General features: G+C 38.3%; 1 protein-coding gene across 2 annotated transcripts in view; it reads left to right on the top strand.

Moving 5' to 3' along the window:
* Positions 1 to 9,049, top strand: part of SALL3 (spalt like transcription factor 3) — a 25,507-nt gene extending 16,458 nt beyond the window's left edge. For both annotated transcript variants that reach the window (XM_031056989.1, XM_005420959.2), the window contains exons 2-4: positions 1 to 1,148; positions 1,365 to 1,705; positions 2,694 to 9,049. The exon at positions 1 to 1,148 is cut by the window's left edge. In XM_031056989.1, coding sequence (XP_030912849.1) covers positions 1 to 1,148; positions 1,365 to 1,705; positions 2,694 to 3,125 — 1,921 coding nt within the window. In that variant the 3' untranslated portion in view covers positions 3,126 to 9,049. The remainder of the gene's footprint in view (positions 1,149 to 1,364; positions 1,706 to 2,693) is intronic.
* Positions 9,050 to 15,000: the final 5,951 nt, after the last annotated feature.

Below are 15,000 nucleotides of genomic sequence, written 5' to 3'. Positions count from 1 at the left end.
AAGCACACGGCTTGGGGACGTTTCTGCAGGTGGGCAAGTTTCTGCAGCTGCCACATCTTCAATTCCTACGGTGGTTACAGACAGCAGTGTTGCAACAAGCCTCTCAAACTCTGTGCTTCCAGCAGTGTCTGACCAGTTTAAGGCAAAGTTTCCATTTGGTGGTCTGCTAGACTCTATGCAAACATCAGAAACCTCAAAACTACAACAGCTAGTGGAGAACATTGATAAGAAGATGACAGATCCGAATCAATGTGTCATTTGTCACCGTGTGCTTAGTTGTCAGAGCGCTCTCAAGATGCATTACAGAACACATACTGGAGAAAGACCATTTAAATGCAAAATTTGTGGACGTGCCTTTACTACAAAAGGCAATCTAAAAACACATTTTGGAGTTCATCGAGCAAAGCCACCACTTAGAGTACAGCACTCGTGTCCCATTTGTCAGAAGAAATTTACAAACGCGGTTGTTCTTCAGCAGCACATTCGTATGCATATGGGTGGTCAAATTCCGAACACGCCACTACCAGAGGGCTTCCAGGATGCCATGGACTCCGAGCTTTCCTATGATGAGAAGAATGTTGACACACTGAGCAACTTCGATGATGACATTGATGAAAATTCTATGGAAGAGGACCCGGAACTAAAGGACACGGCAAGTGATTCATCCAAACCCCTTATCTCTTACTCTGGGTCATGTCCTTCTTCACCACCTTCTGTGATCTCCAGTATTGCTGCTTTGGAGAATCAAATGAAAATGATTGATTCTGTCATGAACTGTCAGCAGCTGACCAGTTTAAAATCCATAGAAAATGGATCAGGGGAAAGTGACCATTTGAGCAATGACTCCTCATCAGCCGTTGGTGATCTTGAAAGCCAGAGTGCAGGCAGCCCTGCAATGTCAGAGTCTTCTTCCTCCATGCAAGCTTTGTCTCCTGTGAATAGCAATAGTGAAAGTTTCAGATCAAAGTCCCCCGGTCTCAGTAACCAAGAAGAGCCACAAGAAATACAATTAAAGACAGAAAAACCAGACAGTCCACCACCCACAACTGAAAATGGAGGCGCATTAGACCTGACATCCACCAACCCGGGAAGACCGGTCATCAAAGAGGAGGCTCCTTTTAGTCTGCTGTTCCTGAACAGAGAACGTGGTAAGTTTAAAAGTACTGTTTGTAATATCTGTGGCAAGCCTTTTGCTTGTAAGAGTGCATTGGAAATTCACTACCGCAGCCATACTAAAGAACGTCCATTTGTTTGTACAGTCTGCAGTCGTGGGTGTTCCACTATGGGTAATTTAAAACAGCACTTACTGACGCACAAATTAAAAGAGCTGCCTTCTCAGTTATTTGAACCCAACTTTACTCTAGGTCCCAGCCAAAGTACTCCTAGCCTGGTCACCAGTACAGCACCTACCATGATCAAAATGGAAGTGAATGGTCACAGCAAGCCGATCTCTTTGGGTGAGGTTCCCTCGCTTCCAGCTGGAATCCAGGTTCCTGCTGCACCACAGACAGTGATGAGTCCGGGGATCACCCCTATGCTGGCACCCCCCCCTCGCCGGACTCCCAAGCAGCACAACTGTCAGTCGTGCGGGAAGACCTTCTCCTCAGCAAGTGCACTGCAGATACACGAGCGCACCCATACCGGTGAAAAACCGTTTGGTTGCACAATCTGTGGTAGAGCTTTTACCACAAAGGGGAATCTTAAGGTAAGAGGCCACATGAAACTGTAAAGGCTTGGGGAGGGGGGTGTTAAAGAGCACTGCTCTTGAATTCAGCAAGTTTAGGTGCTAAGTATTTATCCCAAAGATAGGTGAGAAGGGAGCTTCAAGGAAATGCTTGCTGTACAGAGGTGGTCGTTATGCTTTCACTGTGTAGAAGATAAGGACTGGAAAGTGGCTGTGCAATGATGCAAACTTTAAAACTGGTTCCAACTGTACACGTAGGCATGTTGTAGTTCTGACTGATGTGATGGCACACCCAGTCAGCTGGTGGACATGTTCTGAGAGTTCTTATGGACCATCAATGCAAAATAACCTTGCTATAAACCAGGAACACAGGGCTTGCTCAGCTCCTTGGGTGCCTCCCCAAATTCTGTTTTCTATTCCACTTTGCAGCCATTGCAGAGCAGAAAGCTGTTTCTCACAGATTTACAATGGGTTACTACAGGACTGGTCGCTCCTATTCCTGCCGTTTGGTTAACCATCAGGACTCAGCCTGGAGAAGACATTTTAAATGCCCTTTTAAAAAATACTAAATTTAGCAAATTAATCAGTGCTTCTGTGATGAGATAAAACATGAAAACAATGAGGATGAAAAAAGGAAAAGGGAAAAACCACTCATCTCCTAATATGAGTAATGCCCTTGGTAATCTTCAGCATGTGAGGACTTCCAGCTTGCATGTGAAATTGTCTAACCCAAGAGGGTATTTACCCTTAAATCTTGCGGCGCTCTTTGTTTTCACTGAGAAGAAGCAAATGCACATTGAAAAACTACCATGGATCTGGGTTTTCTTTGTGTAGGCTGTCTGGAACTTAGAACTGTGTCCTTACTGAAATTATTTTTTTTTTATAAATGTGAATTAAAGGGCATTTTTTTAAAAAAGCAAGCACTACTCTAAGTAACAGCATTTCAGGCTAGACACCTCACCAGAATGTGCTAACTTGGGGGTGCTTCTCTTCCCTATTCGCTCTGCAGGTTCACATGGGGACTCACATGTGGAATAACGCCCCTGCACGCCGTGGCCGACGCCTCTCCGTGGAAAACCCCATGGCTTTGCTTGGTGGCGACGCTCTCAAGTTCTCCGAGATGTTCCAGAAGGATTTGGCAGCTCGGGCCATGAATGTTGACCCCAATTTTTGGAACCAATATGCTGCAGCTATCACTAACGGACTTGCTATGAAGAACAATGAGATTTCTGTCATACAGAACGGTGGCATTCCTCAGCTCCCAGTAAGTCTAGGCGGAGGCGCCATCCCGCCTCTAAGTAACCTTACCGGTGGCATGGACAAAGCTCGCACGGGCAGCAGCCCTCCCATTGTCAGTCTGGACAAAGCAAGTTCTGAGACGGGAGCCAGTCGTCCATTCACAAGATTTATTGAGGATAATAAAGAGATTGGCATAAATTAAAAGCATTCATTCCGAATAACTGTTGGACCTCTACTCGACACAACACTTGTCCTGTCCCATGTACAGCTTTTGAAGCTAAGCATTAGTTTCCTGACCTAAATGCATAGGTTCCCTTTAAAATTTTACCCATAGCAGAAATACATAACTTTTTGTGGCTGCTGAAAAGTTGTCTTGCAAGATCTGCATGGTACTTCTTTCAACAGTGAGTTTGACTGTTACTGAGAACTTTGAAACCTTTTAATTTAACAGAAAACAAACAAACCAGTTATGGGATAACTTCATTAGAAACAGAAAGAGGCTAGTCTACATTCACTTTGCTTCTTACAAAACTTACTATCACCTGAGAAAGGGGGGCTTCATTATGGCATTCTGTCACACTTATTTGCTGGTTTTTGTTCAAATTAGTTAGCAACTTGGACTATGTTTTTAGGAATCTTAATCTTAAATAAGTGATTTAGTACCCCAATGCTGTGTATTATTACAGTATCCTTGTCTGTAGTATTTATAATGTTAAGATTATGCGGGTAACAGACAATATACTAGCCCCAAACTTAAATGAAGCTTTTGTACTGCAAAATACATCTGGCTATGTGATTTTTCTTTTTTCTTTTTCCTTTTTTTTTTTTTTTAAGCAAGTTTTGTTTTACTATGAATAAGTGGTTTCTTTCAATGCAGGCAAAATTGTGAAGTTTTATTGGGAAAGATAGCATGCTTTTCATGTGCAAGTACCTGTCAGTAACAAACCTTTTTTTATTTAAATATTTGTAGCTGCTATGTGGACAGTTGTTCTATTAAATGAAAAAAAAATGTAGTGTGGATTTTAGCTCAATGATTGGAAAACAAGTTACAGACAAACCTTAGCACCATAAATTATTCACAACATTATAAACAGTCGTGAGGAAGTACTCCGTGTTATCAAAGCTGCACAATAAAAAGGTAATGTTTGTATAATGTGGTTGCAAACTCTTAATTTATACTATTGCACTTTTAGTATTTTGTATTAGGGAGGTTTGTCTATAATTTGAAACTGACAAAGATATCAACTATTTTATAAATAGTACTTTGACTTAAGGAGTAAGGAGGAGGACCCTGTTGCAGTTTCTTGTTTTGTTTTAAGCTCAAACAATGAGAGATCTCTATCAACTTAGCAGAAAATTGCAGAGAACTGTCAGATCCTTAGGAAATATGGGGACTGCTGTTTCTTAAATGGAAATTATTCATTTAACTTTTCTACGACGCCCACTTAAAAGCGTGACCACCCCTGACAGAATTCTGATACATTTATCTTAGGAGTGTGGTATTAATTCAAGTCTAGGATAGAGGAAGGAGAATATTATGTAGGTTTAATTTTCCTGTAATCTGTTCTGTCTCTTCCACACATAACCATAAGAAAGATGCTGACTGCCTAACAATAGTGGGAACAAAAGAATTTTGGGCAGCGTGAGCAGTAGTAACACACAAATGCTCCATATTTATTTCCAACTGTCTGATTATCTTTTCAGATTGCTCCAAAGCACAATGTATTCTGATTAATCAAATATAATTTTACGTTGATTGCATTGTTGGAATTATGCTGAGTAAACAAAGGGATTGGTTCCACTCATAAGTTAAGCGGGGAATGCTGAGGAGACTGGGGCTTAATCAAAACTTGAACAGAAAATGTTTTGTGTACTACCTCATTTTTGTGTGTTACAAGCATGGTGGAGTTGACACTCTGAACTTCTGTCCAGCAGAATTGCTTGAGGGACATTATGGGTAGCTGGGTAACAGCGCAAGGAGTTTCATGCCCCTGAAGAACGAATCAGACAGTGAGGTCTTCTCAGTTAAGACTGAAATATAGGACAATCTTTCTTATAAAACAGAAATCATTACTGTAAGAGGATGGACTATTTCTGCCATCACATAATGGGGTGAAAAGAGGTTCAAAGACTTATTAGCTGTTCGTTTCTATTAGAAATGAACAATGAACTCTACAGCTCCATTTTCTACAATGATGAGATAGAGACATATAGATATAAATATATATCTATATCTGAGCAAAATTATATATCTGTAACACCTCTACAATATAACATAATTTTTTGCCACAGTGTGTGGGTGGTTAGGAGTGTTTCCAAGCATTAAAGAAAACTGAGGTGGCTTAATGTTGCTGTATTTCAGCAATTGAATGTTTTTATTTATCTGTGTAATTTTTGGCGTGACTTTTTTTTGTTAGTATTTGGTACCATGTAGTGTTATCTCTATTCCCTAAAGGATGTGTATAATTAAAAAAAAGAAAAAAAATAAAAAAGAAGGAAAAATAGAGAAGAAAAAATGAAAAAGGAAAAAGAGAAAAAATATGTATAGTGTTGTAAATAAGATGGTTGATGATGGTACAGTAAGACTGACCCCATTTTGTATTCAGGGTTAGGCCATTCCTCTCTGCATGGTGAAGAGAGACACTATTTTTATACTGTGATACCATGTAGGGCTAGGAGCCTCCCTGAAACAGCTGGGAATTGTTACCTAGATCCAATATTTTTTATTATTAAATCTTGTTGGCTTGACACATCTACTGATTGAAATGGATGTCTTAGTCTAGGTTACTATTTTTGTCATATGGAATTGAATAAAATGCAGGATGTAATATTATTTCTGAATTGCGTTCCTTGATTACTCTAATAACAGAACAAGATATGAGACTAAGGTCACTTGTGGTAGATTGGTGTCAATGACTTCTAATCATTGCATCTGGAAATCAGAGTAAGGTCGACACCGTATATTCAAATGTTTTTCTAATTTATATTAACAGTGCAAAGGGATAGAATTATTAAAATAACTTTTCCAATGAAAATAAATTTTAAGAGCATTTATCCCAAGGCAGTAGAACTAAAAGTGACACCAAAAAGAAAATTTTGGAGGGGGGAAACAGATTTTGGAATGACTACTGTTTCAAACTGACTGCTTTCTGAACATTTATCCTGTACTCTCTAATGAAAAAGCCTCCTTTTCAGGTTGTTTAAACATCTGCCTAATATTCATGATACACCTCATGATAAAATTTGTGAACAAATTTATCAGGAGCAGTTCAAATTCTAAAATACAAAAAGGAAAAAAATTGACAGCTCGCATCCATTCATTCCAAATGACATAACCTATATGTTTAAACCCATGGTTTTGTTTTGTCTTTTTTTCCAATATCCTCAATTATCAAAGCATGTCTAACTTTAACCAAATTATTTTTTCACATTGATTTAAATAAAAGTATTTACATTCTTAAGGTTAGGCATGTGGTTACGTATCTCCTGCAAAAAAGCTGTATGTTTGAGTAAACTCCAAGCTGTTATATTCCGATGGTGAATGCCTGCTGCATTTAAAACCGACAAAAGATAAATAAAAGAGAAAAATCTGTATTAATAATTTTTCAGTGGCCTTGTTATGCAGATACTGTGTTTTATAAGACGAACCCAAAGAAGGTATGAGTTTCCTCAGGTGACTCAACAACAATGATAGATTTGTGCTTTTCTTCCTCCATGCACGTCCCTGAGTCTTGCTGAGAGAAAACATGATATGCAAAAGAGAAGAAAAGCAAAGGAGAGCTGATAGCTATGGTTCTGTTCAAAACACAAGAGGAAAATTACCTGCTTTCCCCTCCTCCCCCCCAAAAAAGGATGAAAGCAGAATGGTATCTATTTTTAAATATGTATGGGTTATTTTTTTTATCATACGAAGACATTAAATAATAAAATATGCTACACAGATTAAAATGGCCAAAGTCTGCTGAATTACAGATGTTTAAAAGGATAGCCATGTAGAAACTCTATATATGATCAGAAAAACTGCCTGTTATGATTTTTAAAGGGGAACGTTCCAGAAAAGTTTTCAAAGTTTTCACTTCCATTTTTCCTATGAGTTATTATACAGCATTTATTAAATGATTGAAATAACTTAATTTTTACCCAATTATTATTTTTTTTAATTTTGTGTCTATTAGCCGTCAATATATTACCTGTTCCTTAACCTGTTTTTTCCTTTCTCTTTTGGCAAAAGCTTTGTTTTTTCTAAAGCTGCATTTGTGCTGTTTTTCTGTTGCCTTTGATTTACTTCTCTGCATGTACTCTGTCATTTGGAAGATACTGTGGTTTATTTTTTCCCTTTTTCTCTAATTCTGCAGAGGTCAAAAGAGCTGCCTGTTTTTTACGTCTATGTGTAACACTAGCATAATGAGTGATGAAGTCTTCAGTGATGTGATCAGGTATGTGCATAGCTCACAGGATTTGCTGGCAAACATGCCACTCACACTCCTTCCTGCAGATGAAGGCATGAAGCTCGTTAGTGCTGCTGGTAGAGGGCAGCCACAGAAGGACAGGAGGATGGAAGTCCTGATCCTGACTCCACTCTGCCTGCTTTTACACCACTGAAGCTCCACAGCCTTTAGTGGGCATACTCCAGGTTTATTCTGGTGCAAGAGGGACTGCTTCCACGTTCAAATGTCTTGCTTTTCTTTGTGCATCTTCAAAACAATGGCTAGCTATACAGTATTTTAAAGTATGTCTAAGCAAAAGCATTATGGACTTTATTTTTAAAAAGATGGAAAAGAGAATAAATATATTTTAGTACATTCCACAGGACTATCCCAGTTTTAAAGGAGGTCCTGAAAGCTGAATCTAAAAAAATATGTGGCTGTGCCCCTTAATATATAACTTGATGCCATCATACGACCGTTCACATAAACGAGTATTCACATAAATGAGTAAAAGAAACTGTAATTTTTATGCATATAAGTAAAAGAATGGGAGACTCTTGCTACAGCTCTGCTACACAAGGTATGCACTCACAGGTAAATGCCTTCCCTTTGCAGATATGAAAGGTACCAATAGACTTATGAAAAGAAAAATACTTGTTTGTGCATGTCATAGGACCAATGCATAGTACCTTATTTTTTCAAAGGGAGAATGTCTCGATCAATTGACAAAGTGACAAATATGAAAGCCAACAGCTTTGGGCTGTGCCACTGACATTTTTAAGGATGTGGGCAAGTTCTTTATTAGACTAATATTTTGCTTAAGAACAACATACTTCTGGGGCCTCTGGGAATCAGGAACTCAGGCCTCTAGGAATCCCCTTGCAGCATCAGCCAGCACCTTGTAGTATTGGGATGAGTTTTCCCATCAGTAAGATGGGGTAACACTTTCATACCTACCTCACAGGGGTGTTGTGAGGAATAGTTTTGCGTTCGTATAGTGTTTCAAAGATGGAAAATGCTTGGTATTATCACTGAGTTTAGAGACTTTACAGTACATGTACTATTATTTATTATTTGTACTCCAATAGCACCTATGAGCTCCAGTCAGGACTGAGAGGCCTTATCCTAAATGTTGTACACTCACTTAGTTGGGACTGATACAAAATTTTACTCAGTAACGTTTTTCAATGGAGATATTTCATTATCAAATGCCTATTTGATTACTATAGGGTTTAGTTCAATTATTTGGGTATTTAAATTGATTATCAGTTTTAGGCTATTGGCAGAGAATTATCTGGTATCACATTTTGTTTTGAGCGTATATTGATTTTCAGAAAAAAGTGCACCAATTTTCTATGGATATTCTACAATCAAATCTTGCCATCAGTGGAATTCTACTGTACTTTTTGCTATTAAAGATAAACATTAAAATACATGTGTTTGTATACATTATTATACACCAATATATAATATATATACCTTAAAACATGTATGTTTTAAATTTCTTTAGCTACTTAGATTAATTTCAAGCTGTATGTGGCCTATTTTGCTCAAGAATTGCCCATTTCAGATGCAACTTAGACATCGTTAAATGGTGTTGGCTCTCAACAAAAGACATATTGTTGCTATCATATTTATGAAGGCTTGTAAGGAACGTGTCTCTAAGTCTCAAATGTATTAAAAACCCTTCAGTAAGTCATAGAAGTCTACTTAGATTATGTTGAAATAAACTACTACATCAGAATAAGATCACTGTATATAAGTATGTTAAAATTAATAAATAATTCCAAAGGTAATGCTTGCTATCATTTGGATGTTGAACAGAAAGTCATTTGTTTCCCAGACTGGCAAACTATAGTTAATATGTTTTTACAGGTATCTGATTTACAAGACTGTGTTAAGCAACCTCTTTAGCATCTGGTCATGTGCTAAATATATTGGCTTAATTAATTCTATTGATAATCTTGGCTTTTTTATTTGATTTTAAGGAAAGTTTTTGGTTCAGTTTTGATTGAATTGTCATCAGTGATGTTAATCTCACTGATTTCACTCAGGCTCATCATAGAGTAAACATATGAGAAAGAGTGGGTGAATCTAGTCTAAAGAATGTCTCTTTCTTTTCCTTCTGGGTATTACTGACATCTCTCCATCACCCCATTCCATGCTGGTCACCAGCAAACACACCATAGGTTGTCTTCCTTGTGTATTCATTAGCACTCGTGGCTCAGCCAATTTTGTTGGACACTTGGCACTCGCTCTGCTACAATGCACTCTTCAGATGGGACCCATAGATACACTAACATAAATATCATATTTAAGACAGGTTGCTGGTGGAGTAAGTGAACACCTCTGCTGGAAGTTGCATGTCATTATCTGTTGTGTGTGGCAGATAAAATGGGCACATAAAAAGGATGTGGTCATCAGGAGGTTTCTGTCACTTTAGACTCTCAATAATGTGCTTGATATAGGAGTATTGGTTTGGGTTTTGCTTTTTTAAACAATTGTTGTAAGAACAGTTATGAAAAGATACCTTAAAAAGGTGAATATACATTTTCAGGTAGGAGTTTTGCAGGCAGAATTTGATTGGGACCTCCTTTTTTTCTGCCCATTTTCTATTAAATTACTCTTCCCAACATAATCTTCTAGATAACTTCACAGTCAAGAGTTTAGTCCTTCACCTAGGTTTTAGTGCCACTATTCTGTTCCAAACAGGCTTACTAAAACCAAAGGGCTTTATACTAAGACATTAGTTAATGCATCTAATAGGTAATAGAATCTATTTCCCTGTGCACTTTTGAAATTTTCTAAAAAGAAAATTCAGTTAAATCTTCAAAGAGTTTTTCATGTATCTTGTGCCACTGAATGTGATATCTATTCCAATATTTGGCAACAGTCTGGGCCACTCTGCAGTACTTTCCCTTAGACTGGGTTGCCCAGTTCTCCACAGTTTGCCCTAAGTAATGCAATGACACGTGCCAACCAGTATTAGTCATTAAATGGATTTTTTTCAATGTGTTATCAAAGTAAATTACTACAATAGCTGCAATTCCAGCCTCACAGAAGGCAGAGTAAATGAGCCTGGTGGTCTCTGCAGCCTACATAATCCCTCTTCTCCAAGCCCTACTATCTTTATGAAGTGTTTCCTCTGTGATAATGTGTCTTCTGATTCTTTTCAGCAAAGTAGCGCTACATTCATTTCTTTGGTCTCATTGTCTTTCTGTACATGACCATGTTCTTCACATGTTTTCTTTTAAGGTAGTGTTGTATTTGCCCAGTACACACATCTGTCATTTTATCATGTTGAGATTAATTTCTTTTTTGATTTTGGGCCCAGGCCGTATTGTCCCCACTTGTATCTCCATCTAATAACAATTAATTGCTTTGCTGGGACTATGAGTTGGAGATACTCCATAATGAAGCAAAATTCAGCACTCTGAAACTTTGAAGAATTTTTAAATATTTGTCCAGCTAGGATTACTGCACACCCACATGTTGAAGACTTGAGTTTATCAACTTCAGCTCTTGGGCCTGTTATACATACAACTAGTTCCACTCTTAGTTCCTTTGTGTCTGGAAACTCTTTCAGGCTGACCTTGATTTTACATACTTTTTAAAATAGCAGTACATTACTTCTCCCAAAAACCTGTATCAAAAACCCAGTCATTTAGTGGCTAATATTTTCTATGCAACAAACAAATTGTAAGAAGAAGTAATGAAATTTTGCTATTATTTCAATGGAACAACTCACATATAATGCTGAGATGGAAGTAAAGCTCAGATAAAGGCTCAGTAAAGGCTACAATAAGTAGCCTTTATTCACAAATATCTTTATAAGTAGCTTTACTTGTATATCCCTACTGCTAAATTGAAGAAAAGGAGATCACATGAAAGACAGCATGATTAGCAACCAACATAGAGATCATGGTAATAGCAGTGTTAAGCACAAGCATGGGCACAGTACCAGAATGAAACACAATAGAAAACACAAGAATTTAAGATACTAGCTTTAAAAAATATACATCATAAGGAAACAGAAAACAGAACCACACCTCTATGCAATTAACAATCGTGAGCTTTATTTTTTTACAAGGATTGGCTTACCTGAAGTCAAGAGCATCTGAGGGAAGCCAAGCAGCATGTTCCTGGGTTCAGCTTCTTGTTAGGCTCAGGAGACACTTTTTCAAGTTCAGTTGTAAAGGCTGGGGAGCTCCTGAAACCAGAAATGTCCTCAAGTCCATGTTAGTGCATATGAATGTTGCAAGCAGATTTTCAGCTTACCCCTACTCCACAGTCTTAGAAAAAAACTGAATATATTGTTACTTCTAAAGCTTACCATAGGGCTCCAAAAGAGGATTGAAAATGACCCTTAGCACATCCTGATAAGTGAAGCTATAAAAGGACTCATCTTTCTTCTGGGCACAGATATTCTAATTTCAACATAATCACTCCTGATTTGCCAACTGGTATGGGCAAAACCAAAAGGCTGTAGTGACTGTGTCATCCCTTTTTCATCAGAGCAAGACACTTCTCTCTTTTCTTAAACCAAAAATTTTTCAGTGCACTTTTTGTGGTATAAATCACAGTATACTCTGGAACAAGCATGGGATAATCAAAGTATATCTATACTTCTGTTCCTGCCCTAGAGGGCACCTGTCCTAGCAGAAGCTGCATCCAAAAAATTTCAAACTCTTTCACTCTCTTGTAAGAGGACAGTTACATCCAAAGGGAATACTGAGACTGGCCCTTGCCCCCCAGATTCCTCTTGGATATTGAATGGGAGTCTATCTGCTAGCCTGTGTCAAAGCTTCCTGTGAATATGTTGCAGTCTGGTAGGGCAATTCCTGGCTGCCTGTCCTGGTCCTGGTCAGCTCAAGGAGATCATTAAAGCCTATGAGGACAAACATTTCTTTCCTGAGACGCAAAATGTGCTTTTAGGGGGAGTCATCTTCTATTCTACTTTTATTTAGCTGTACTTTTGAAGTAACTGGAATAGCCTCTATCAAGCCACGCTGTTCAGCATCTTTCTCTCTTGCCATGAGGGATTTGACTCATGGTATGTGATTTCATAGGTCACATCTCATGCTCCTGGGAAGCCGGGCTTCTTCCACCCAGCTCTAATGTGCAAAAACTGAATCGCTCCTGGTAGGTTTTCCGATTCAGTGAAGCTGCCAGGGCATCTTTTAGCACCTGTTTATTCATTATTTTATCTAGGCATATTATCTAGCCCACTCTTATTCCAGCATAAGAATGTTATTCATAGTTATTCAGGAATAATATTTCCTGAATACTTGTGTAGACAGAATAGTCCCTTAAGTAATGAGTTCAATTAGGCTAAGATACACTATGCAGCAATTCAATAACAAAAGTCCTGGGAGGTAGAGGGAGGAGAGGCTTGCCAATTGCTTACACACAGTATGCTGGATGACAACTAAAGACTCCGTGCTGTGGCATATTTGGCACATGCTGGCCTTCAGTTATGCCTAGCAACTCCCAAGGTTTGAGCAGTTCCTTACTAAGGTTTTAATCAAGGAAAAAAGTAGCATGGTGTGCAAATTAGTAAGACAACAGGCTCCATTTGAAATCTCTTTGGGGATGTTCATTCTTACAGAATACCAGCATCCAAGAAAATCAATTTATCTTCCATTTTTTCCTAAAAAAATGTCAATAGACAATTTAATTTAGCAATTCATTACCCTGAGCACACGGTATTGGATTCAGAACTGTAAATTTAAAAAACACTCTCAAAACTTGAAATGCACAAAATTTGACAGATTTGAATTAAGAATTACAATGGATTCAGCATTTGGTCTGCATTTCTCATTTCCATTATTAAAACATTTAAATATTTATTCTAAAAAGATCAGTTAGCTGCATTTTAACTGGGCTAAACATTCTACCATGTACTTGAAAAAAACATACCTTCACTATATACTTTTGAGAGAATAATACATTGCAAAACTGCTTAATCTTCCTTGGCTCTGCTTGTAGTCTAGTGAGATTACTCTTCCCAGTTTCCATTTCAAGTTCCTTTTGAGGAGCCTGCCCTGTAAAATGTTGCTCATTTTTAGAGAAAATTCCTGCAAGATTTAAAACCTACTTCTAGTCACTATAATGACTATTCAAATGAAAACAACACCCAGAACCTAGCAACACTACATGAAAATAATATGGAATTAAAGGATCCTTATGCCAATACCTCTGAGTCATTTTTTTCAAGCTCCTGGTTTTGTGATAGCAATGGGATTCTGCCTGCCAGAGCATTAAGCATTCTTCTCCATCTTCTGAGGAGGTGACTGCCAGTCAAACCTCTTGACTGCTGCTGGGGTTAAGTCTTCAGAGGCTTGAGATATCGATAGAGATTTCTTAGCATTGATTTTTATGGATAATGCTAAAATGTAAAGTTTCACTCAAATGCTTCAAACGAATAACATTATTACAGCAGTCAAGCCACAGAAGCAAAGGAAAACTCGGGGTAATTAAATAAGAGCCAAAAGCAGATTTCAGCTGCTGAAGTCATGCCACAGTTTTAGAATCTGTGCTGATGGGCCATTCATGGTTTACAAAGGTTAGAACTTGCCCACTGGGTTAGGATTTTTGAGCCATATCTGATTGCTCATTGACCCAGTAAAAGCAAGACCCTAACAGGGTATTGGAAAACAGAAAAAAAGCCCCTGTTTCTCCACTACAAGTCAGAGATTTGACTGTTCTCCTGAGCACTTAAAGTTGATGTACTATAGTTTTCATGATTAGAGCATTACACTAGAGCTGAAACTCTGCCAGGGATTTCAATATGGATTTTTGTGCTTTGTTTTTAACTCATTTATATGCCAGTTCATTAACTTGAGGTAAGCTTTTCTCAGCTTGTATTTGACTTCTACTATCATTATTCTTATAATTGGCTTCTGTCCGCGCTATTTTGTGCACTGGCAAGTTGTACTGTTCTGTTCAAAGGATGTATTACTCAATAACTAGTTGTAATGTAACTGAAAGCATTCAGAGAAATCACAAATACCCATCACATTGCTGCTTTTATTTGTTAAGATGTCAGATACTGTACTCCTTTAAATTCTTACCTTTGGCTGAAAGGGGTAGATTTGTCTCAATTTTTTTCTTTCCATGTACACCTATAGGAAGGGCACAGCCACTAAAATGACCATGTACTTGGTAGCTGATTCTCTGTTCTAAAACCAAACTCTCACTAGTTTGTGCGTGAAGTTTGTGTTTCCCTCAGAGTGATATAACCACATTATAGAGTCCTCCATTAGTTCTTTTGTGGTTTATATGTAGGAACTGGAACAACAGGTTTTTTCTTCTCAGAATGATGCAGAGATTTTAGTCACTTATTAAAGTGTTGCTACCAAAATGACCAGAAATGGTTGGTTTGAGCTGCAACAAAAGCTGGAGGCAATAACTGGCATAAAGTGGTGCAGGCAGCCTTACTACAGCACAGAAATAACCAAGCAGGAGACAAGAAATTTGCTTGGGGGAAGAGAGGGAGGAAGGAAGGAAGGAAGTGGCGGAAGGAAGGAAGGGGCGGAAGGAAGGAAGGAAGTGGCGGAAGGAAGTGGCGGAAGTGGCGGAAGTGGCGGAAGTGGCGGAAGTGGCGGAAGTGGCGGAAGGAAGGAAGGAAGGAAGGAAGGAAGGAAGGAA

Source organism: Geospiza fortis, unplaced genomic scaffold, assembly GCF_000277835.1.
Source record: "Geospiza fortis unplaced genomic scaffold, GeoFor_1.0 scaffold104, whole genome shotgun sequence".
In the NCBI taxonomy this organism is placed as follows: domain Eukaryota; kingdom Metazoa; phylum Chordata; class Aves; order Passeriformes; family Thraupidae; genus Geospiza; species Geospiza fortis.
Note: the sequence above shows the minus strand (reverse complement) of the source record. Positions and strands in the feature narration are given on the sequence as shown.